This window comes from Scleropages formosus, chromosome 8, assembly GCF_900964775.1.
Source record: "Scleropages formosus chromosome 8, fSclFor1.1, whole genome shotgun sequence".
Classification (NCBI taxonomy): Eukaryota; Metazoa; Chordata; class Actinopteri; order Osteoglossiformes; family Osteoglossidae; genus Scleropages; species Scleropages formosus.
The window spans coordinates 28,679,683-28,704,906 of NC_041813.1; the positions used below are offsets into that span (position 1 = coordinate 28,679,683).

Below are 25,224 nucleotides of genomic sequence, written 5' to 3' on the forward strand. Positions count from 1 at the left end.
ACTACTCTTTATTAAAGGAGCTTCAACCACAGTGCTGACCTATGTGCACAAATGGATGAGGGGGGGAGGACAGACGCGCATTGTTAAAATTCATACGGTCTAGACGTGCTTATGTACCTTTAGCCTTGTGATACCACTTCATATCTAGCTTACGTAGGCCGAAGTCTGATCCCCTTGAAATTCAGCCAAAGGCCTTAATAGCAAAAGCCACGAGCGATGTGGCCCCCACATGCAGTAAGTGACAACGACAGCAGAACCGCTCACCGAAAATGTATGTTTCAAAAAAATCCAACTGTCACGATGGATTGCAAATTCTCACTTTGAGGGACATCTCTCTGCATCAATTTCATCAGACTGCTCAAATCTGTATTGCATGAGAACGTGCAGCAAAACACATTATATAACAAACCAAGGACAAATAAATGCACTTCCTTCAGGTTTAACAGGTTACCGCATTCAAATGATCGCAGCATACGAGTGCTTTTCCACAAAGAAATTCGTGGAAGTTCAACACCTTTTATGTGCTGATAAGCAAAGGTATTTCCAAAAGCAGAAATCAATATCCCCCGAGATGCATATGCATGCATACACACACACACACACACACACACACACACACACACACACACACACACACACACACCAAGTCGGTGTAAACAGGCTGGAGTGAAGAGCAAGTTAGAACTTCAGTGGACATTATGTAAGTCGCCCAGTTATTCTCACATATCAATTTAACCCCCCTCCCCTTCCCAATTCCCACCATCTCGCACAGTTGCCTCTCCTCGTGTCAATGTCAATAAGTCGGGTGTCGAAAACCCGTCATTTCCAGCGCGCGCTCGCCGAAAGAAATTTCCAGAGAAGCGGAGCTGGACGCGACGCGGATCCCGCCTGTTATGCGGAAAAGGGTGCGAAGGGGGCGCGGGCCGGAGGAACGAGAGACGGATGGACGGACGAAGGAATAAAGACGCATCAAAGCACAATCATTGCGCTCGCGGATGCAGGGAAACGTGGCGCCCGGAGCGTCTGCGCCATTATGACGGGAAAAAGCTACACATACAACGGGCAGTTTACCCTAATTCACGCTCCGTCTTTTTTTCTAAATTCTGAACAAGGGGAAAGAGCGCTGGTGGGGCGGCCAATGAGAGAAACACAACGGGCAACTTTAGAAAAGAAGGAAAAGAAAGGCATTTGATTTCCATCGCGCGCGCGGTGTACACACACACACAGTCCCCGCAGAGAAACACAGGTCAGGGCGGCCACACTCTCGTCCAGGAACAACACTGTTGTGACCACGGTACACGCATGGTACAGCCCGCAGCGGCGTCTGCACACACATTTTTCGCACACCGCGCGGTCGTGGGGACGGAAAGGACGAGGAGTATGGGTGTGTGTGGTGCTCGGAGCAGCTGGAGCAGTGTGTTACCCGCCTATTTCAGCAGAACTTCCACGAAGTTGACTAGTAGTTGGGCCTCAGCGCTGCTGACAATGTACAACAAAGTGGCGGCGAGGAGCAGCTAAAGTGTGTGTGTGGGAAGACTGCGTTCGGGAGCGCGTCCATTTAGTGCGTAAACGGCGGGGACGAATCCCCCCCCCTTTCCTCCTCCTCCCCCCCCACGAGCGCCGAGACACTCTTTATTACACTTTAATACATCCGCATCGGGCTGCAGCACAAAAACACATTTAGCGCACACAGCCGCTCGGCTCTTGTACAAGTTTCCCCTCCCCACTGCTCGCTTTCACTAAAGTAACAAAGAAAAAAGGAGGAACCTACCACGTGATGAGCACCAGGGTCCGAGGGAATTTTTAAAACGACGAATCCCCCGCACTTCGAAGCAAATTTCCACGACACAAACAGGCAAAGGAAAAAAAAAAAAAGGCGCACAAATTGTGGCGAAGAAGGCGCGGTCCCCCTGGGCGACGCGGGCCCGGTTCGGGAACGAGCCGCGCGCGGCTCGCGGGTTCGCGAAATGGGCGCAACAACGACGAGCGGCGCAAGACCCGACTTGGAGAGCGCAAAAAGAGCACGGCGGCCGAGCTGGGTCCTTCCCGTGCCCCCTTGGCTTCGGTTTTAACTGCGTCTTGTATTCTCTCCGTCTCCCAACCTCGTTTCCGAAGAGATTCGGCGCCCTTGTCCCGGTGCGAGCGGATTGTTTTTTGTTGTTCCTGGGGGAGCGACGCTCGGAAAATGGCGGCTCGCTGCTCTCCCTCGGATTTCAAGACTGACAAACACAAGAGCCGGAGTGCAGTGCAGCGGCGGCGGCGGCGGGACGCGATTCTCTTGGTCGACGCTAGAGGGCGAGCGGACGTGACGCGTTGGTGACGCTTGTTAGACGCTAGAGGGCAGACGCCGTCCAACCGCGAAACTGAGCTCACCGGCGGCCGCCATGTTGGCTCTACCTAAACGCGGTTTCCCAATTGCGTAAACTCGGGCTTTTGAGCCACAATGGCTCCAGTTTCATCACGTGGCGTTTCCTTTATGCGTCTGACGGACAAGGGCTGTTATGTGGAATTATTCGTGAGGAATGACGCACATACCGTGGACTTTATTTTCCCACAAATAATTTAAAATGGAGAAAAACTGAATGAAACGCAAAGATTCATAACTGGTCAAAGAAACACGTTCCGTGCATTTTTCAGCTCAGCTGAACGTAAATTCAAGGCGGTATGTTTATTAAAGTACTGTACAATGTCTGAACCGTAACGAGCCAGCTAATGGAGATGTGTCAGTCGGAGCAAGACAAAGCAGGCGCCTGGTCGCCAGGGGGCGCTCCACACCCCCTACCGCAATGCTCAAGTGTTCCCATTGCAGGAAGTCCAGAGAAAGACGAGCCTCTGCCTGGAGACACTTTTACACGGAGGACTGCTTCAGGCTGTACATCACACACACCTTCTGCTTGTTCTCTGGCAAGGCCATTCTAGTTTTTTTTTAAACTGTGAAACAGTACACTTGCAGAAGTACAAAACTGAGAAGTCTTTGGTATGGTCGTCACCCCCCCCCCCCCCTTTTCTAAAGAGTTCTTAAACAATTATCAAAATATTTGGATTGTTTTTAGCATTATAAAATTATTGTGCATCAAAAAGATTCTTTTCTCACTGCACAGTCAGGCTGACATCCTACATTTCTCACTGTGTTGTGTATCTTTTCAGCAAACAGTACAGGTAAAAATATGTAAACACAGGCCAGCACAGCAGCTATCTAAAGAACATCATTTTCAAGGTCAAGATAAAGTTTTGCAGTTGAACCAGGTATTAAACCTTGCTACAGGGAAAACATTTAGCTGTAAGAACTGGAAGCTGTAAAATATATATATATAAAGTTATTTTGGATGAGCATGTTCTACTGTTTCAGCATCGAGCATTTCTACAAACACTCCCCTTGCTGTCAAACAACGGATGAAGAGAACAGATGGATGAACGGATGAAATTGGTTGTCTTTTCACTTTCCTTATCCTTAAATTTCCCATCAACAAATTACAAACATTAACAAGCAATTTTAAGATCTACTCACAGGTGTTCTCACAGTGTGAAATAGTAAGTCTGGGTGTAAAACATTATGTATACCTCAAAGTTACTCAAAATACATCTTCTGAGCTACCAGTACAAATTCATTTCTGGCTGCAAAGCTTTCTATAACTTTCCAAACCACAGTTTCCTCAGATGCAAATCCTACCACTCCTAAAAAATAAAAACTAAAAAATTAACAGAGCCCGAGGGCTAATCGGCAGGACTCAACACCTGGTTAAAGCTTAACAAAATTGCTCTTACTGCTTACAGCTTGTAAATTGGCCCCAGTCACATGTCCACCGGTTGGTAACAATTCCCTCAATGTCTAAGGCCAGATTGCGACTTTATAAAACCAAGAAAGATCTCTTTATATAACCAGTATTTCAGGCAGCTACATAAGAGTCACATTCTGATGTCATGACACACTACTGTTCTAACAGAAGTCTTGCTTTTTAAACCAGTACTGGCTCGAACCACAGCGCCACCTGCTGTCCATATGACATTTCACATTTTGATGCTGTGTATTAATGAAAGGAAAAAATGCTATCAACTTTTGGTGACAAATTTCTAGAAGATGAGAGACTACAAGTCTTAGCAGATTTGGGAGTGTCTGCTATATGCACGTGTACCTGAATCCGTGTATAGATTTAATGGGAAGAGGTGTTCCTCAACAGGGATTTACCAGGAGTAAATTATTCAGTTACTTACAGTTCCTGGATTTGATCACCATTAGACTCATACCTGTGGATAGCAGCGTCCATTTCTCTCTGATTTCCAGGTAAATCCGAAATAATTCCCCAGACACTCATCAGGAAGGGATGTTTTCTGTAGGCAATCCCTCTGACAAACCTGAGGAGAAACATATGACCATATTTTTCATAAAACACTACTATACATCTAAACCTCTGAGAAGTAAATATCACTGGGATAACTACATTTTACTTCTTAAAGTTTTTTTTAATATACAAAACTATGCGATGCTGCACACCGGCTTACTACAGATATTTGTTTTCATAAGAACGGCTAAATGTTTCCCAAAATAAAGGGGAGAAAAACAAAATAATGTAATAAAATAAAACAAAAAAGAGCAAATCTCGCAGTATGAGTGTCTCGTGTCGCCGGACAGATAATCGTTCGTATCGACGTTTTCTGCTCTTTTTTTTTAATCCAGCAAGGAAAGCTGCGAATGGAGCTCATTACGGGACGTTAAAAATTAGAAAGAAAAATTGAAAAAAAAACAAAAAAGGAAAAAGAGCGCGTGTGTGTGTGTTTTTTTTTTTACTCTGGTTTTTACACTCGCTGTACTTGGCCTGGCGCTTCTACTTACTACACTCTCCCTTTACTTGAAACGTGGTCAAATGTGCCCGCGAGTCGCCGGTTTTCTGACGAAAATGACCACAGACTGGACATTTTTTTAGACGAGTTTTGAACATTTTTCAACGTGAAGTGTGTCGTTAAGCTGCCACTCACTCACTGTGTTTGGCCTTTGCTTTGCGCGCACACACACACACACATATAATACACCAAGTTGTACCGTGAGATAAGGTAAATTTACACATCTCATGCACATCCGCGGCTGTTTACACGCACACTTCCATTGACACTTTAAATTAAAGCCTTTTGTAATAACAGAAATTCACTGTTCTTTATTCGCCTCAGCGGCTGACTCGAACGTCACACCGAGCGAACCACTATTTTGGCCTGTTGACTGCAACCCACAGCAAAGTAATTCACTGCAATTTGTTCTAACTGCACTGAAGAGGTGAAACTCAAACAAAGCGCCGATCTTTTAAACTCATCCGGCCGTCTTTTGCGTCCGTGGTCATTTTTTATTTACGGAATTATCCCTAATATCACCAAGTTTCTAAATGTCAAATTGTGTGAAATCCATGTTCACTTACCTGCGCAGACCAACCAGGCTTGAACCGGAATCGCCCGCCTCCCTTCCTATCCGATTGGGCAGTGGCGCAAAGCCGCGAAGCTTATTGGGTTACAGGGCCGTCAATCAAGGCGCGGAGGGGTTGGGTTGTGAGTGTTCATTGAAGTTTGCGGGAGTTGTTTTCATTGAGTGACCAGGTTGTGCGACAAAAATAAACTTATAAAATAAACTCCATTATTTCACACCTCGAAACTGTTTTATAATGTAAGGCAGAGTACGTAAAAATGTTTTTTTAAAACCTAATCTGTTAAACAGTATATCGAAGCAGTGACATTACACATGCATTCCTGTTAACAAAAATGGAATTTCAAATTTGAATTATTTACCTTGTTTTCAAGGATTGCTAAAGATACATAAAATATGGTAAAAATGTGGTCCCTGTCACTCAAGTGACACACCTCACAGCAAAATTCACCAGCAAATTGAGACATTCTGACTGGATTCAAAGATTTTGCAGACTGGCTGGTGTAGCATCAGGGGAATAAAAATGAAATAAACTATAAACTACAGAAATTGCAAGTTATTCAAACACTTTTTACATAAAGCGACCAAAAGAGCTGTGCTTATTTCTCATGTTACTGAACACAAAAGAGAACCCGTCCTTAGCGTGGCCGTGACCAGCCTTTTTACCTAATAGAAGAACAAAGAATTAGCCGACTATTATATGAGCAAATAACATTATTTTCCATTTTTATTTTCTATAAGTAACTAAATATCACACTGCAGACCACTTGCCGTTAGTGTAAAATACACCTGTGACGGTTATTTAACACTGTGGACCATAGTGCATGTTTGTGTTCATTTCTTCTAATAATCCCATGTTTTTGTGCCATAGCTGCCAAAGAAAAGGCAAAATATGTTTTTTTCCCCCCATTAAAATTAATAGAGGAGAAAAGAATAAAACAGTCTTTCATTTTAAAGGGTTAATTTCTTAAGACTAATGAAAGAGTCAACTACTGACCGCGACACTTGGTGATGCAGGCTGACATTCTGTAGACGCAGATTCATGTGATCCACACTAAGGCAATAATTTCATTTTCATTTTCCTGCAGAGACAAATTCTAGGCTGCAGTAAAGTCACAGGTTTACATATAACCAAAAATGGGTTGATTTACACAAGTTCTAAAGAATCACGTTGACCGGTGTTCAAGTGATTAACGTGCTGTGGTGTGAGGAGCTCATCTCATCCTTCATGAAATTCCTTTGAAAGTGTTCCCTTTTAAACACAGAAGAAAAAATTACATATAAATGTTTTTAATTTTACAACCACTACACAAACAAAAGGCGCTCTCATCAATTCCTGCCTTTCCAGATATCTTCAGCAGAAAAAAGCATGGAGGATTTACTTCATTCTTAGATCAGTTTCCTTAAATTAATATAGCAAAATGCAGCAATGTAAAGACTTTAATCAAAGTAATTTATTTGCAATTTTTTTTTCACAACTTTAAAATGCATGGCAGATATATTAAATGACATTCTTGCTCTAAGACTGTACAATTTCAAAATAAGACACCATGACGCATCTATGGGGACACAACGTACACATTCATCCCTCACATTCATTTTGAATATCTTGCATGTTGCAGCAGAGGCACTATTTCCTTTTATACCTCATATTACTGAAGCGCACAGTTCACTATGTCCAGACGTACACTTACAAACAGAAGAACACAGGTAAACTTTGGTAACATACTTGATAGATGGCAACATGGGACAAATACTTTCTTGGACTGCATTGGCTCTTTTTGGGGTCTGTAGGGTTTTTTTTTTTTTAAATCATATCTAAATTAAAAATTCCAGATGAATCAAACCTGTCCTGGCTTCACAATAAAATACTGCAGGTAATTTAAAAGAGAAGCAATCCAGCCAACTTCAAAATATTTCTCATGCCAAGCTGATAAAAGTACACAACTCCAGCGTGGTCCCAACTTCCCAAAAACTACTGAACCAAATGAACTTCTGCAACGCCTGAAGATCTTGCTTGGTTTTAAATCAGTTTTTTTCAATTCGTACTTTTCAAATTTTAAATTCAGGAAATAATGGATAACCTGGAAGTTTAACGCTGAAATAACTACAGTAGAAGTGTTGTTTTTAATCATTCCTCGGTGAATGTTACCACTGATTACATTAGGGGATTTGTGCTGCTTTATTTTGTAGAGAAAAAAAGATTGTAGATTGTATTTTGTTCAGTCTACTTCTTGTATTTTGCTATGCACAACCTAACTTTAAAAAAGTAAATGGTAAAATCAGAAACATCTTGCTTCTGAGATAAAACTTCTACCACACCCTAAAGCAAAATCTGTTTTCCTCTTTTTTAACCAGCCAGCATGAGAATGGACAGTGCCAAGGATTTAGTGTCTTTAAAAAAATTACCTCTGATAAGCCCTGACGTTAAAGCACACAAAGATTTTAAAAATAATAATAAAAAGGGTTAAATTGAGTTTAAGATGAAGTCACCTACAATCATTCACCATGGAGAATATTTAGTAATCCTCCAAAATACTGTTGTGAAATAAATTATGCATTCTTTCATAATCCAGTTGTATTAGGAAAGATTTTTGTAATGTCAGTCATAAAAGCAAAGGAGATACAAAGGCTTTTGCAATTACTGTTATTGTTCTCCCAAGTACTTCAAAACAACTGGATGAAGTACATACTTTTCTGTGCTATCCAGACAAGACTTCTTGGAATGAAGAACAGGAGGAAAAGAAGGGGGGGGGGGGGAGAAGAAGAGGGGAAAAAAAAAAAAAAAACACTTTTCACAGAATCAGAAATCAGTGTTCTCAGATCTTTGTCCAAATTACAAACCAAATAACTGAAGATGTCAACGTTAGTCCTGGCCACCATAATACCTTAAGGAATACATTTATACTGCATGTGGCGAGTGGTGAACAATTTCAGCAACGTTCACATGATTCTGACATTCCACAATGAGAGAAGAACCACAGGGCTCAGTTCCTACACTGATATTTATTCAATTCAAAGCAACGATAATAAAAACATTAAGACAGACATCCATAAATGGCTTTTACTTTTACTGAACGTAAGGCAGCAACAGCTGTCTGTTAAAATGCCAAAGACAGTCTTTGATGGTCATGCATTGGCTGGAGTTGGCAATGGGCTATGAGAACATGGGACTAACAGACAGTTTAAATGCTATAGGAGTTGACAGATCTCCAAGGCATATTCAAGGGGCATGGGGGGGGGAGCAAAACAAAGTCAGCAGATGGTACAAAAGAAAAAAATTAGGAGGTACTGTATTAGCAGCAACTTATTCTGTTTTCCCCTTGGAGCAGACTTAGGAGACCGAATCCCGGTGGGCATGGGGAAAGTTAAAAGACTTCGTCCCCCTCCGCAGTGTGGAGTTGTGCGTCCTCGGCGTCCGTCATGCTGCTCTCCTGTGACTCCTCCGCTTCCGCTGCAGACACAAATGCAGGCAAGCAAAACCGCTCTATTATCTGGCTCATGTCAGCCCCACAAATTTAGACTTGCTGACACCTACACTACACTTTGCAGCACACGCCATTCATGGCAGTGAGAGAAGAGACCACGCCCACATATACACAACGCTACTACCTCCTTGACCAACTGGGGAACAGTCTGGCTTTTGATATATATGTGTGTACACACACACACACACGCACGCACACATATATATTCTTAATACATATTTATGTTTAGATATTTTTTCCTAGGAGCTTAACCTATCAGTTTGTCTACCCAAAGTTTTACTACTCATGACATTCTCTCCCTTGGAACTGCTGAATCCCTTCCAGTATTCAAGAAAGACTTCGAAACTCATCTCTTTTGAATCCATTTGTCTCCTGATATCTTAAGTGCTACATAAATTTACATCACACCATTTGTTATGATGACTGAAATGACAAAGTCAATGGCTGAAAGGTATAGGCATCTACTAGCTTAATATGTACCAGCAAAAACCAGTCCTGGAAAAACTAACTGTGCTTTGAATCGTGTGTCTCTATCTAAGGCTCTTTGTCTTATGAAGTGCACTTTTGTGCTGAGCTGTATGTTGCTACAGAGAACAGTGCCAGGTAAAGAAAAAACTGTAAAAGTAATGTAAAATTCATATTAAGCATTTTGCTTAATGTCACAAAAAGGTTCCCCCTATAGAAGAGTCTTCCTGGGCAATATGCAGTTTCTTACCAAATATGCTACCTCCATTTTATGCTCAAGTCAAAACAAAGTCCCACTTCCTCCTGTCTCTGTGAAAATGGAAATTCTGATGGGGTTAGGTGTAAACGTTTTGGGCCACCTGAATCATACGGAAAGTCATCGGCAGTGACCGGCTCCTCGTCGTCTGGAAGGTATCGCTTATCTATGGCCTCCTTGATCTGATTGTTTGCCCCTTTTGGATCCAGGTCCATTGCCCAGGAGAAGTTCATCAGAGCTAAATGAGTCTGGCCCAGCTTCTTGTAAACCTGGGATGAGTGCATAGAAAATGTAGGCCTTCACAGTGATACACAGACCTAACTGTACACCAACATTTACACCATAAATCATGTCACAGATATTGGGCAAGTTTTATGAAAACATTAGCGATCGCAACTGAGGAAAACAGAGAGAGAGAGAGAGAAAACAACTTCTTACCTTTCCTATTAAAAAGTATACTAGTGACTCTTTGGGCACTATTTGTTTCAGTTCTTCAAGTTCCTGCAAAGCCGCCTGTGGAAATTACAATAACTTCAGAGCTGTGGAACAACAAATATACTAGTAAGCGTTATAAGTTTTTTTAATTCTAGAGACACAGTGAGGAGAAACAAGAACCCAACCTTATACTTCTCATTTGCAAAAAGGATGGATGCCCTGTGGAATTTGCATAGTGGGTTCTTGGGATCAAGACCAATGGCTTTATTCAGGGTTTCTAACGCATGATCTGACTTCTTAAGGGCGTGCTGCACCTGTGAAGAGAGCACAGTTAGAAAAGTAATGAGAGAAAACAGGAGGTGTCTTCAAGAGACAAGAGGGGAAAAAAAGGTTTTAAAACCCTCTTTAGCTTAATCCACATGCAACCAGGAGAGGTGAGATGCTGCGGTCGGTACTGTGCTGTTAACTTACCACTCCTATGTGACAAAGGAGGACAGAGCTCTGAGGATGGATACTGAGGGCTTTTTTAAAGTGAATTTCTGCAAGGTTGAACTTCTCTTGTTTGTAATAGATCATACCCAAACCGTACCTGGAGAGACCAAGGTTTTGTTACTTAAGAAAGGTCCTACCAACGCATCTGCGACTGTGAAATTACCTACGTAAATCATCTGTTAAATTACGAACTATCTGAAAACATTCTTTTAAAAGAGCAGGGTTGGCTTGCTTTCTCATCATCCCTCACCATGCGTTGTAGTGACGGGTATTGACACGAATGGCGTTCCGGAAGCAGGCCAGGGCCTTCTCTAGTTCTTCTGTGAGCACAAACTCGTGTCCCAGCAGCGTGTAAGCATAGGCAAAGCTGGGGTCTACCTGGATGGCCCTCTGGAAGAACTTGATAGCGATGTCATGCTCCCGTTGCAGGCTGAAGCAGTTGCCTGCCGCACACCAGGACTGTGACAGAAAGAGACGGCACCGTGACATTCCGACTCCACAAAATAGTAAAAATCACCAGTCTGAAATGGACTGCGGGACATTTGGTTGAGCCTGTCAAAGTAAATCCACCTGCTCCATTGACTGACTTTCACAGTTATAAAAACTATATTTGCAACTTCTGACAGAGTTTTCAGGTTCATAAACACAAACAAAATATCTAGCTGTATAAATACTAAATTTCTGGAACAGTAAGCAACTGATTCTTAAATGTTTCAGTGGGAATACTACTTATTCATAGATTAACCAACCCCATTTTTAGATACCAGTCTAATTAAATGCATTTACACGTAAAGCCAGATGTTAGATCACGGAAAGAAATGAATGATTACATTTGCGGAATGAGGTACCACATTACCTCAGGCGAGTTCTTGTCCATGTCAGTGAGATCTTTGGACAGGGCTGACAAGGCCACATCCTTCTGAAGGTGCCAAAGTGTGGTGGAGTAGATCTCCATCCCTTCGACACGGTAACTCTCTATACGACGCACCTCGGAGAAAACCCGTTCTGCCTGAAGAAGGGTTAAGAGAAGCAAATTTGAAAGTGAAATGCTGATGAAACACCCCGGAGGACTTTTTCTCAAAATGAACAGGAAAACGCAGCTCATTTCTTCCCAGTAAGTGTTTGGAATATATGTTATCACATCAGCACAGTGAGGAACACAGCATGCACTGTGGAGACCTACTACTGAGCCATACAACTAAGTACCTGACCGGAACTGCTCCAGTAAAAGATCAAACTGTCTAATCGGAAGACAACTCAGGTAAAAGCGATGAAAGCTGAGGTCAGATACCCAAACGACTGAAATGGAACATGATGCACAACGATAGGCTTCCCACCTGCATGTACTCAGCTAGTTCGAAATGCGCCCTCCCGATCTGGCTGAGTACCCAGCCCGTGTTGTAATGGTGTGATGGCAGCTGGCTGAGAATGCTGATTGCCTCCTTGCAGTTGTAGGAGCAAAGTGCGAGGAAACCCTTCCCAATGTCTCGCATCAAGCTCATGAGTCCGTCTGAAAGCACAACCAGGGGGAAGAGGGGAGAACAATTTCTCAGGTATAAACTGTGCAATCTGCAGCGAGATATTCCATATGAGGATTAAAGGCAAGGGGGAGAATTCTTGCAAATTCAACGTTCTGTACCGTGTACCTAAAGGTTCTCATGCAGCGTTTAATCAGCAATACCTGACCGTAATTTCAATTTTTCAACACCTGGAAACTGAGCATACAAGCTTTCTTCAGTTATGAAGCATAAGCAACTACAGATGCTTGTCTTTGAAATTATGGTGCATTATACTCACCGTCTATACATTTGAAAATGCTAAGAATATTGACCATCACCTCCAAATGTGAGTGACACCGGCCTACAGCTCCTCATCAAGAGGTCCACACCCACCTGCTACAGCTTTCTGGAGATTGAAGGCTTGGAACTGAGGAGGCATCATGCTTCCCTTTCCATCACACACGATGGACGAGTCCAGCTTCAGAATCTCCAAGCTCTCGTTCATGTTGGACGGAGTCATTCCCCCTTTGCTGGTTTTCGTTTTGGTCTTTCGGTTTGGGATTTTTGGGGGGAACTTCATTTTTAGCTTTTTGCTGTTCTCCTGTTTTTTGGGGGCAGATTGTTGGCATGACCATCTGTACATAGACTGAGTATTCAGAATCAATAAATCTTTCTTTTAAGTAGAATTGTCATGGCAGCAGTTGTGCAACAGCATTTCTATGAATAGGCTAATAAACTGGACAACAAAGTACACAAATTATAACCACACTTCAGGATGATTCATTATTCAGATGACAAGAACAATTACATTTCCATTATACAACTAACCAAACATTTTATGCATATTTTACATTTATTCCAACATTTTGAATTGTAAGGATTGTACATATCAAAAAAATGCAGTGCTGTGAGAAGCTTCCACACAAACCAGTTGATGAGCCATTACCTTGGCAGTGGAACTGGCGCTGGTAAAAAGCCTGGAGCTCCTCCTTGGCTGAATATTGGGAGGCGCAGCAATGGTTGGGCTCAGCACCTGAGGTGTTGTACTTCAGAAAGACAAGAGAAATGGTCAAGATTCATCACGCAGCAGGTCTACCAGCACCTGGCTTCACAACCATAAACTGGGCGGCATCTCCCCGACATTCACGAGTGGGAGGTTCTACTTTTGGACTCAAAACTTGAATTAAAATGTAAGCTCCTTCCATCAACAAAAATATACTTGGAGTTTTCAATCAATTACAGTTTAAACTGAAGTTAAATATGACTAAGTTTAGGCATGCTCCTTCAGCACAGCGGCAATGTTGGGGGCGGGGGGCAAACGGGACAGGACTGTGGTCCGAGTGTGAAGTATGTAACTTGCGATGAAGAGCGTACAAACTGTATGCAATACGCAGCAAATTCCCGTCCAACAGCAACAGCTCAGACTTTGTAAATTCTTTACCCTTTTTTTGTATAGAGACTTGATCTGGACAAAAGACACGTAATGTCAAAAAAGCAAATACACAGATTCAGACTGTCTGCCTACTGTTTGTCATGACTCACTAGTCAGGTTTTCAATGACATTTCTTGGAAATGACATCTCTTCTCTGAAACAACAAAACATAATGCGCTGCGGAGGATGTGGACGTGGTCATCCAGGACAGGGGAGGTATGTATTTTGCTTACTTACACTGCTTTGGAGAAAAGCATTGCGCTAAATTAATAAATGTAAATGTAAAGCTATGACCCAGAGTTACTCACTTACCTGGTCTGTGGAGTAGTTGTTTGTGTTTGGTTGAAAGGAACAGGCGTGACTTCTCTGCTGTTCCCACTCTGTGAAAATACTGACTTTGTTCCAGCTTGACTGATACGGGCTAAGGACTAAAAGAGAAAAGGAAGGGGGAGGAATCATGGTAAGCAAAAGTGATGATTTAAAAAAAACCAGGCTGGAAAAATTCACATTCATGTTAAACTTAAGAGGAAAATAAAAATCTATTATTGTGCTGAGACAACTCTGTTATCATTGTAACTCAAAGCTTCAACAGACTGAAATTATACTCCTCCTGTTAAGTACAACTCGCTCTTTTCATGAAATAGAAACCAGTAGTCACATACAAAAACCCATGAAGCAAACAACTGGGAGAAATTGATAAGCTGTGCAGCAATACAACCTTCTTGGGTGGGCCTCCAGGAGGGGCTGAGTCCATCATTGAACCTGTGTTTGTGAAGTTCTGCAGGTATGAGGAGTCTCCTGGACTGGGTTCCAGTGGCAGAATTCCAAAACTGCAATTGGTACATTCTCATTTGAACCAGTTTGGTTCCTGGAGCAGCATCTTAACAAATATACTACAAGTTCTACACACAACTTTCAATAACTGTTTGCACAAAAACCAAACCTCATGAAAATATTGTAAAACCCTCTTTAGCGTAAAACATGGATTTATTTCCTATATACGTCAGACTAAGTTACAGGTACAAACTGGTAAATAAATACACACACACACACACACACAAACTACTTTTCAGTCATATCGGCTCCTGGCTTAGTAGAGGCTGAATGGAAGGAGGGTTATGGTACAATCACAACAGTACCTCGGTGTGAGAGGGCTAAGGGCCGCTGGCCCGCTTAGAAGGCTGCGCCCACTTTTTGGCTTATTGGGCGCTTGCTTGGAGAGCAGGGAGCTGCTGGTGCCCAGGGGTACAGAATCAGGGGAAATTACAGAGGAATCAATGTAGGACATGGAGGAATCCGTGTTTAGTGATGAGTACTTGGGATTTGAAGATTCAAGGTTGAGCCTATTCAGTTCCTTCAAAAATAAAAAAGAACAAGCAGCTAATAAAAAAGCAATAATAGACATTTCTTTAAAACTGAGTCACCTCAATTATTTGCATTTCTGAGTCATTCAACCACCAAATAACAGCTGTAAGAATTTTTCTAAATTCCTGGCCTGTACAACATTCTCAAAACAAAATCTGAAGTCTGATACATACGCCTTTCCCTTTCACTGACAAACACAAACAACAGCCAAAGAAGAACAGTCAGAGCATTCTTTTCAAGATGCTTTTGATAAATAGCATTTTAATAAATAAATAAAGAGCGGAAAAAAAAAAGCAGGCCTTGAGCACACATATCAGAGAGAAGGTGAGAGCGTACCAAAGTGTCCTGTGGTGTTTCCATCAGGACCGTGTCCACCTGCCTGTGGGCCACACTGTGGCTGGGCGTGTGGATGGGCTGCACTGACGTCAACCTGAACACCTGCTCGGGGTCTGGCTTTTCACCTGCGTGCATTTAATCACGATTTGAAAAAAGGCAGCGTGCCTATTGTGAAACCATGACATTTTGAGGTCACTCACGGGAAACACTAAAGAGAACAAAGCAAGTGTTTAAAACCCTGTCTATTCACATAGATTTGGCAATTATATATCTATGGGATTTTGAACAGTTGGAGGTGAGCCTCAGCTGTTTCCAATTTACACATGCAACGTTTAGCACACTTGAAAGGATTCCAAAGTTAACATTGAGATAAACACAAATACTAAACACTAAAAAGGCAATTAAATTGACACCACCATTTGACACGTTAAGTATCAATAACATTAAATTACAAGTTTGTTTATCATCAGCAGAAAGATGAACGCTGAGCACCTACCAATCTGGCAGAGGGACTCGAAAGGGGACCAGAGGAATGGATTTAAGCCCAGACTTTTCTGGTAACATTCTGAACCTCTGGCCAAGCGGTCTGTTTTGCTGGTCCACAAGGAAAAAGAAAACAGGTTAACCACATGCTTTAAAAAAAAAAAAAAAAATCACACCCACTCACACACTATTTACAATTTTCAAAAACATATGTCAGCCAAAGGGTCACTCCTCACTCCTCTAGTGAATCATTTCATAACTCTCTCTCTTACAACATCCTGGAAGTTTAAAATCAACATCCTCTCTGCACCAAATTCCTAATTCTGCAGGGAGGTACACAAGAGGGCAGCTCAAACTCTCTGTTCCAGTAACCTTTAAATAAACCCACATCACAAATAACAGGAGACAGCAGCAGACAGCTGATCTAGCACTTCAAAATTATTAAGTTTCCCCATCAGTGTCAGAGGTGAGTACCGTTCATAATTTCAGCATTTGTTCCATGGTAACACTGAGCAAAGCGGTTAATAACGTGGACCAATAGTTTTATAAGGCGCAACTTCAAGCCCTATTAAGGCACTTCTCCTTGAATGACTTCAGAAACACATCCAAGTCTATAAATGAACACAACTATTAAGTTTTAGCTAAGTGATAAAATAAATAACCACATAGCAGCATTACTTGAAGGCAAGAAGTCCCAAAACATGTACCTCCCTATAGGGCAAACAAACTGTGTCGAAGGCAACGTTAGCGTCCCTTTTCCCATACCAGTAGATCTGCCCCAGCAGGGCTAGCGTGAAGCACGCGGAGTCCCCAAACTCTGTGACAATATCATCCTGGCTCTTCTGTTTATTCAGCACTCCTCCAGCAAGGATCTGCTCTCCCTCTGCAAGTCTGTGGATAACATGATGACAGGCTAAATGAAAACAGAGGTGACTAAATTGAAGAGTGAATTTACAACAATGTGCTTCTTGGTTATTGCTGCTGTTGTGTATACTTATGCTACTATTTTCAACTGTTTGCCCATTTCTTATAGATTCACTGAGCTGACCATCTCCCTCACACAGCTGGTACACACTGTGGATCAAGATGTCAGCTCAATAAAAACAACAATCTTTCACACTTAAAGTCTCTGAGACAGGGTTTCTTAACCTAGGGTTCACGGATGGACTTCAGTGATATGGAAACAAATGTTTGCTTTGAAAATAACAGCATAAACAAAAGTCAAAAATGATATTACTGTGGCGTTATCATCTATGACATAATTCTTTGCGAATTTAAACAACTTCCAGTGCGACAAAATGACTATATTTTCCACAAATTTATTTATGGACATTATTGTGTGTGTGTGTGGGGGGGGGTTAGTTTTCAAATTCTTAACGTGGTCCTTGATCTAGAAAAGGTTCTGAAAGAACCTCTTCTTTCAGAGGAACCTAACATTCAAGAATCTCAAAATGTCTTTTAGAGAAAATATTTTAATCAGTGCTTCTTTTACATGTAAACATACATAAATAAATAAATCAATAAATAAATAAATAAAAAATTATGGTGACATAATGAAAACAACTGCTAAGAGCTGAGATGGAGTGAAAAACTGCACACTCCACAGAGCCTTTGAGGACTGGGCCAAGCCTGCTCTAGAGTACGCTAACGTGTGGATTCACACATCCTGTACACCTCAAGCGTAAAAAGCTGATTTCAGCAGTCACATGCAATGAACAAGGCAAATGACAAACAAAAAATAAACCCAATTCTAGTAACAGAAAACGCAAGATCTTCAGAAACCACTCTGATTATTATTTGGCAGCTGGTAGCATACAAACAATGTTTTCAAAACCAAAGTTTGCCAGTTCAAGTCTCAGTTCTGACCAGTTAAAATATGAAGAAATGTACTCGATCTAACGAGTACCAAAGAAGAAAGTAAAGACATAAAGAAAGAAACAAACAAATAAAAGATCAATAAGAATTACAATCATACTTGCTGAGGTCCACACAGCATTTGGCAAGGAGGTATTTGCACTGTGGCGTGGTGCAGCTGTGGCCTTTGAGAAGGTGGTATGCTTTGTAGGCTTTCCCCGAACGATAGTAGCATGTTGCTAACAGGAAGAGCGCCTCCTCTGAATGCACTGGTGAAGCACAGGACACAACGTTATTTAAAAACACGCGGTATCCGCAGCATCCATTAACAGCTCTATACCAATATAATAACTGAGACATAGATGAACAACAGCAAGATATGGCAGGTTAGGTTTAGGCAGCTGATCAGCGTACAGAAAACCTTCCTGTCTGTTCAAAATACATCCACAGTAACTGGAAGGTTATAATGTCACAAAACGGCTATTCCCCAAAGAACACAGCCTGCTGGCTTTTTAAAGTTAACAGTTTTGAGTTCTATGAGGGGCCCTGCTGTACAATGGTACTTCACTTGAAAAGCTCTAGTAAAATATTCAACTGAACTGTACATAACTTCATTTAGATGCGCCAGCATGCCACAAAGCAATTCTCTACCTTAACATAAGCTTAAGAAATCTCACGCATTACTGTGCCCTCAAGGGTTCATTAACACTATATGACACAGGAGTGTAAAGATGCATTTGATCGATAAGATTTGGTGCAGTACCTTCAGCGTACAGTCTCTCTGCCAGAAACACTGCATCATTGTAGGCATAGTGGTTCAACGCATGCCAAACAGCAGCCTGGAACAGAAAGCAGAAAATAATGGAATCTGGGGGCATCCTTATGAGGGACATAATGAGACTGACATTACCACACTTTGGACACATCATGTGAAGACTGGATTCTCTTGGGGGGAAAAAAAAAAAAAAAATAGAGTAAGGTTTGGAATAGCTGGAAGAAACAGAAGATGACCAGTAAGCAGATGGAGCGACTCGGTTACGACTATGATCACGCCGCTCTCCGGCACTTAAGTGGAGGACACTCCAGAGGTGCTCTTTTTAAGTGTGGTCACCAACAGTTGCCATCGACTTGATGGCACTAAACACGCATCACATTGTTTCATCACTAGACATTTGTGCCGGAATAACAAAAGCCCGAGTAACACATCACAGATGTTGTCACTGTCCATTTAAGCAGTCGCTTTTCTCCAAAGAGACGTACAGCGATTATTAACTCACATTTTAGCTGACACCTTCACCAAGGTGACTTACAATGCTGGATAATACACTGCCCTCAACTCCCCAGAATCATTCTACCATATGTACAGCAAAACAATGTAGCGACACACACACACAAAGGGCACATTAAAGTCACCAAATCACCTGAAGAATGTTTCTGGACTGTCGAAAAAGCAGAGCACCAATATACCAACAATGTGCAGACTGAGCAAAGATCAAACCCACGTCCATCCATCCATCCGTCCGCCCAGCCATCCGTCCATCCAGCCATCCGTCTGTCCATCCGTCTAGCCGTCCGTTCATCCATCCATCCATCCCTCTTTAGGTATTAGAAAACAATGACATGAAACGCCAATGCTAAATTCTGTCTTGACAGAAGTCAGGTTTCCCACAACCTGGGATACGAGCATCTAACAATAACCAGATGCTTTATGCCTTCAGATAGAGCTGTTGTTGAACACTAAATACCAAAAATGATGCTGTCCAGTTCCTTACTAATCACAAGGCACTGAAAATACAGGATGGAACGTTATTATAAAGCTTGTGCACCTGCACATGACTGCAGTTAACACAGTTGCAAGACACTATAATGTGGAAAAGGCACCACATTCACCAGGTTACATCCCACCACACCAAACTAGTCAACTTGTGAGCGGTGTAACTAACTGTGTGTATCAAACATTCACCGCAAGACTAGTCTCAACCAGCATCACTGGCATGATTGGTAACTTTCCTCAGGCACTTTTCTTTGTAGAGAGACACTGTGACTGTTTTGCTTTTTTCTTCGTCTCAAAGGCAGCTATTTTAGAGCACACTAATGTGGCTGTTCCAGTTAAAGTTGCCACAGTTATTTAACCCTTTCTTAAAATAAACCCGTAAACAAATCGCAGGAAGAAGCTAGCCAGCTAGCTCAGTGCTCCCTACATTTAAAGTTGTTTTGACAGTGCAGTTTTAAAGCGCACGTTTCTGAACCGGTATTAAAAATTGTTTATCGTTGCCGCGTTTTATTTGTTTATTCGATTTTAAGTGGTCCGGACAGCCTCATTCTGCCGGTGTGCGCTGCAGCTCCGCAGGCCGCATCTCAGGCCTCGGACTCAAGTAGCGAGTCACAGCGGCGGCCGAGTCAAGCTTCCGGGGCACAAGGCCACCGCTGGTCCCCCGAGCGGCTCGGTGTTTCTGAGCTCGTTCACCTGGACGGGTTCCTGTAGCACCGTCATTCCGCGGTCGGACTCCTCTCGCTCTCTGTCTCTCTCTCTCTCGTTTGCTTCTCTCTGCCTTTTCTCCGTGTCCTTCTGTTCTCTCTCAGGCCTCAAGCGAGTCCGACTGTTTAAAAGAAACCGACCGTTACAGAGCCAGCCGAAACTTCCCGGACATGACCGACCGCTGGGGGGCGCGCGAGGGTGCGCGCGTGCGTCAGTGCGGGCAGAGGCGAGCTTCGCCGGAAGTTGTCGGAAAGAGCCGATCGAGGAGAGAGGGGCGGGGGGGAGATTGAGAGGGGGAGAGGGGACCCTGATTATTTAAAATTTTGAATCCGCGCATAAGTGCTGCGTCCACTAATGTTTCAATAACAAAAGACGTTGTTTGCTTCCAGCTTCCGCGAGACTTTTGTTACAAGTTCAACCCGGCTGATTTACTTTACTATAAAATCCCCAAATAATGACATATTTCTCCAGGCGTCGAATTATTACTCGATGTAATATTACGAAACGGATCAGCTTCCTAAGAAACAATTGCGGATCACAATTAAAGAATCGCTATTCTTACTTAGACGCTATAATAATAATAATAATAATAATGTTATAATTGGTTACGTTTTTGGTTGGTTACAGAGAACGCTTTACTACGTTTTTACCCCTTTACATAGTAAGCAGGGCTTTTCACTGCAGCAGAGACTGATTACAAAACGAGAAACTGCGGGGTTGGTGGTGTGATGTTTGGCCATCACTTTGCAATCGGAAGGTTGTGGGTTTGAGCCCCGCTGCTACTGTAATACTTGAGAGAAGTACTTTCCCAGAACGCATAGAGTAAGTACACCCTGTTGTATAAATGGGTAAATCCGGGTAAAATTCATTCGTCCAACGCTGCGCTGCAATTCGCTTTGGACAGAGGTGCGCGGTCAAGTAAAGGCTGGAGGGGTCGGGATCGGGATCGGGATCGGGACCCCGACACAGCCACGTGCACTGCGCCGAGTGACCAGCAGGGGGCAGACTCGTCAAAGCTTTCGTTGCAGTTTCATTCCCACAAATAAAAAAAGCAGCGTTTTGCGCTCACACTTGAAATGGGGCGACCGCCACTGAGTGCCGCCTCTTTTATTTAACACAAACATGACATTTTCACACTTGAGAACCCACAAAGAGCTGCAAACCAAGCAGTGAAAATACTCCCTTTCCGCAGTCGAAAGCAGGTGCTGAGAAAGTGGCACTTTGAAAAGTACGAAACGTGTTAATATAAATCACGGGGGGTGTAATGAACAATTTCCTAATTCCATGTTGTATTTCATCCAGTTTTCATAATCCGGAGCACAGTGGGGTTAATATAGTGATGTGGAGCCAGTTCCAGCTCAGCAGTTTACCTAAAACTACCTGTTTTATTGGAAAGAAAAATAACGTTTTCAGCAAATTACGAAAGCTAACAGTTCTACAAATACGACTGAAGTAAATAAAGTTTCTAATAAACCAGCCCGAGACCAAATTGATAAATGCAGACAATTTCAGTATATGAAGTGATTAGAGCTGCTGCCTTGAGACCCAAAGGTCAGAGGTTTGAATCCCATCTCCAGCTAGTACCCTTGAACAAGGCTCTTACCCTGAAAATTGCTCCAGTAAAAATGACCCAGCTGAACAAATGGGTAAATAACAGAGTATTTAAAGTAACAAAATCCTGGAGGGGGGCAGTAGGGTAGTGAGGGGAGCAGAAATACTGGCAGAGTCACACACAGGTTAACCTATAGGTTTATTTTTTCCTTTTTTTTTATTTGACAGCTCTTTATTTACCTTTTGACTTCAGGTTTACTTATTCTTCTCTTGGAAACAGGCCCGAAAGCACGTTTCTCCCCGAGCTGCTCTCAGCTCAATCGCTCTATACGAAAATGGCAAGGAGAGGAAGCTGGGATCATCATGACACACACATCACATCACACACACACACACACCATCTGAAACCGCTTGTCCCATACAGGGTCGCGGGGAGCCGGAGCCTAACCCGGCAGCACAGGGCGTAAGGCTGGAAGGGGAGGGGACACACCCGGGACGGGACTCGAACCCCAGATCCACCGGAAAGCAGGACCCAGGCCGGCACACTGCGCCACCGTGCCCCCGCGCCCCCTTTCAGCATGACACTAACAATGAAATTGTTGTCCGCTTCGCTCGCCTCGCTCATCCACTCTGGTTACATTTCTACTTGTCATGCATCATATTTTCCAAAAGCCTCCTTTAAGAAATTGCCTGTTGTTTTCCACCGGCTCCCCCCCCGCAACCCACCCGCCCACCCAGTGGCTGAGCTCCCGCACCCCAGACGTGTGGAGAAGTTGCTGAGCCTTGTATACTGCGGGTTTCCACAAATACCCTGTTACCAAAAACAACCTGTAAAGACTAAGTTGTTTTGATGGCGCCCCGGTCATGCTGCTCATTAGGGCGATGAGGATCAGAAGAGAAACGTTATTTAATACCGAGCCCTGCCTCCCTTATCGCTCGCTTACCTTTTCCATTTCCTAAATTGAATTTCAAGGTGCCTTATTAGCGTGACGTGATCGAGTCCTGCCGAATCATCACACTTCCAGATTTCTCTCATTTCTGCCTCTTTCTTCTTCTCTCTCATTTAGATATTTTTCTTCTGGACAGAGGTGTGCAAGGAAAAATCGGGTGTGTGGGAGAACAAAAAAGTGAATCACTGCCCCTGTCTTTGTTTTATTCTTCTTCTTCTTCTTCTTCTTATTATTATTATTATTATTATTATTATTATTATTATTATTATCGTTGTTGTTATACGTACTAGTATTAGTGTACTAGTAATAATAATAATAATAATAATAATAATAATCTGTCACTCATCCAAAAAACAGATTATCCAAAGGAGGTAACAATTTTTTACTTGTTCATACAGCATGTTTTTTTTTTTAATTCTTTCTTTAAATATTGGTGCAGTTCAGGTGAAGGGTATTGCTCAGTGGTAATGCAACACAAGCAGGAGCAGGATTTGAACCGGCAACCTTCATCCGACAGGTCATTACTCTAATGCCCTGCCTGCCATCCTTTGTGCCGTAAGGGTGAGAGTCCGTACGAACGAGGTGTTCGATGTCCGTGCTCACCTGCGAAGGTCCTGCTGGGTTGCAGATGAGCCCTGCTGCGCCGTACCAGATGGTACCACGGTGCACATTCGCTACAGTGCATAGACACGTGACGTGGAGAAACTATCGGCTCCTGTGCAGCGTCGCGGCATCCTTCCGAAGCTTTGATAGGGCGCACGACGCTCAGGTGTTCGGCCTTCCTGCGACTTTTCGACGGTTTTCTTCAGTTCGTTGTTCGCTCCATCACTTTGTCAGCACACGACCACGCAGGGGAGCGAAGAGGGAAAAAACACTGCTTAATAACGGTAACACAGGTGCACTTGGCATCCTGTGTGCCAGTTAAGAGCCTCAGGTACGATTTGAGCCCGGAGACCACGACGGGATCACAGCTTCACCGTGCCCTTCCTCACCTCAGACAGCATCATCCTCCTCCGACAAGCCTCGCTCCCCGGGGCGGACCTCACGGGTCTGGAGTGATTCGTTTGCTTCGTCGACGTGGATGTGAAGCGAAGGACACAACGGGGTGTTTTTGGATTTGTACCGCAGTGCAACAACAGCATCCACCATCTCACCTCCTCGCATCGTCCGTGCCATTTTTCCATGAATAAATTCGAAAAATATAGATATAGTTCCCTGTCATAACAGGCAGCTGCCAGTGCAGTTAGAGTTTCTGCCTTGGGCTTCGAAGGTTGCAGGTTTCAATCCCACCTCCACTTGTAATACCCTTGTGCAAGGTACTTACCCTAAATTGCTCCAGTGAAATTAACTTGCTGTATAAACGGGTGAATAATTGTAAGTAGATTAACACTGCGACCTGTTTTCAAGAAATCAAACACACACATACACACACACACACCCACTCTCTCTCTCTCTGAACCGCTTGTCCCATACAGGGTCGCAGGGAGCCAGAGCCTAACCCAGCAACACAGGGCGTAAGGCTGGAGGGGGAGGAGACACACCCAGGATGGGACACCAGTCCGTCGCAAGACACCCCAAGCAGGACTCGAACCCCAGACCCCAGTCCAACCCACTGCGCCACCGCACCCTCTCAAAACAAATGTAGATATGGATAATCACACACACACACACACACACACACACACACATTTTCAGAACCGCTTGTCCCTTACGGGGTCACGGGGAACCGGAGCCTACCCGGCAACACAGGGCGTAAGGCCAGAGGGGGAGGGGACACACCCAGGACGGGACGCCAGTCCGCCGCAAGGCACCCCAAGCGGGACTCGAACCCCAGACCCACTGGAGAGCAGGACTGTGGTCCAACCCACTGCGCCACCGCGCCCTCTCAAAACAAATGTAGATATGGATAATCATGAAAGAATATTGTTTCTGATCACATCTTTTGGATGATGTTTCTGAAAAATTGCAAAATTGACCACCTACAATGAAACGATGATGATGATGATGATGATGATTAGTAGCAGTCACAGAACGTAGGGATCTAAAAGTTTAAAAGAAGTTGCAACTAACAGTAAACAAAACAGACTGATTTTAGACTGAAGCCAGAGCTTGCGGAATTAATTTATTTCTCTTATGGTTGTCATGGGCTTCATAAACTGATCAGTCCCAACTAAATGGCTCTCAGTTGCCAGTCCTGGGCAATGTGGGAATCTATTTATATTTCTAAGTGCGGACATAGATAGCAAAGCTTGCGATGGGAATGCAGGGTACCCCGAAGGGCAAGCAGACAGGCAGAGGCAACGATGATCGAACGGAAGATCCTGATCGTTCAGGATTTTTCCGGCACGATACGATCCTAACAGTATCTGTGGTCAGCAGACAAGGAACAAACCGGTCATCGATGCGCCTCCTTGCGACCCTGAGGCTAATGTACCACAAAGATGAACAGAGGTCTCCGTGGATATGAAGACTTCAAGGACACAACATTAAGTTTGAATGGCTCTCGAAACGACTCGTCGATTTTAAAATATACGTACGCAGGAGCTCCCGGGCTTTAATCTGAGGTATGGAGGCTGATGCTTGGGTTAGACACAGCTCTTGACGTTGGGTTAGGGCTCCTGCTTCTATTCTCCAAGGGTTCCCGATTTCTCCAAGCTGTTCCATCTTTCTGGGCGGATCGCACCAACGAGCCATCGCTTTCACCTCATGTAAAGGTTCGAACACCACGGCAA

At 43.4% G+C, this 25,224-nt stretch overlaps 2 protein-coding genes across 4 annotated transcripts in view; both read right to left on the reverse strand.

The window, feature by feature from the left end:
- The window catches only part of kansl1b (KAT8 regulatory NSL complex subunit 1b), a 41,799-nt gene extending 37,447 nt beyond the window's left edge, over positions 1-4,352 (reverse strand). For 2 of the 3 annotated variants that reach the window (XM_018764664.2, XM_018764661.2), the window contains exon 1: positions 1,772-2,342. The gene's annotated coding sequence lies outside the window, so the exon portion shown is untranslated. Of the gene's footprint in view, positions 1-1,771; positions 2,343-4,245 lie in introns of those variants that run through there. The other variant, XM_018764663.2, reaches the window with a different exon arrangement.
- Positions 4,353-8,160: 3,808 nt separating this feature from the next.
- Positions 8,161-20,160, reverse strand: cdc27 (cell division cycle 27). Its single transcript, XM_018764706.2, has 19 exons — positions 19,980-20,160; positions 18,276-18,351; positions 17,634-17,781; positions 16,424-16,549; positions 15,672-15,769; positions 15,176-15,300; positions 14,614-14,828; positions 14,193-14,304; positions 13,787-13,902; positions 12,989-13,088; positions 12,436-12,643; positions 11,881-12,053; positions 11,400-11,552; positions 10,794-11,002; positions 10,523-10,640; positions 10,237-10,365; positions 10,055-10,129; positions 9,720-9,885; positions 8,161-8,861 (listed from the first exon to the last, which is right to left on the reverse strand). Exons 1-19 carry the CDS (start codon positions 20,004-20,006, stop codon positions 8,776-8,778), a joined length of 2,460 nt encoding a protein of 819 aa, XP_018620222.1. The 5' UTR covers positions 20,007-20,160; the 3' UTR covers positions 8,161-8,775.
- Between the last annotated feature and the right edge of the window lie 5,064 nt (positions 20,161-25,224).

Excerpts from the sequence above, each read along its gene's own strand:
- cdc27 (XM_018764706.2), bottom strand. The coding sequence starts at position 20,006 with ATGACGGTGCTACAGGAACCCGTCCAG. Across the intron at positions 11,553-11,880 it reads AACTAGCTGAGTACATGCAG|GCAGAACGGGTTTTCTCCGA; the intron begins GTGGGAAGCCTA and ends ACCCTTCTTCAG. Across the intron at positions 8,862-9,719 it reads TGACTTTCCGTATGATTCAG|CGGAAGCGGAGGAGTCACAG; the intron begins GTGGCCCAAAAC and ends TTGTGTCTGCAG.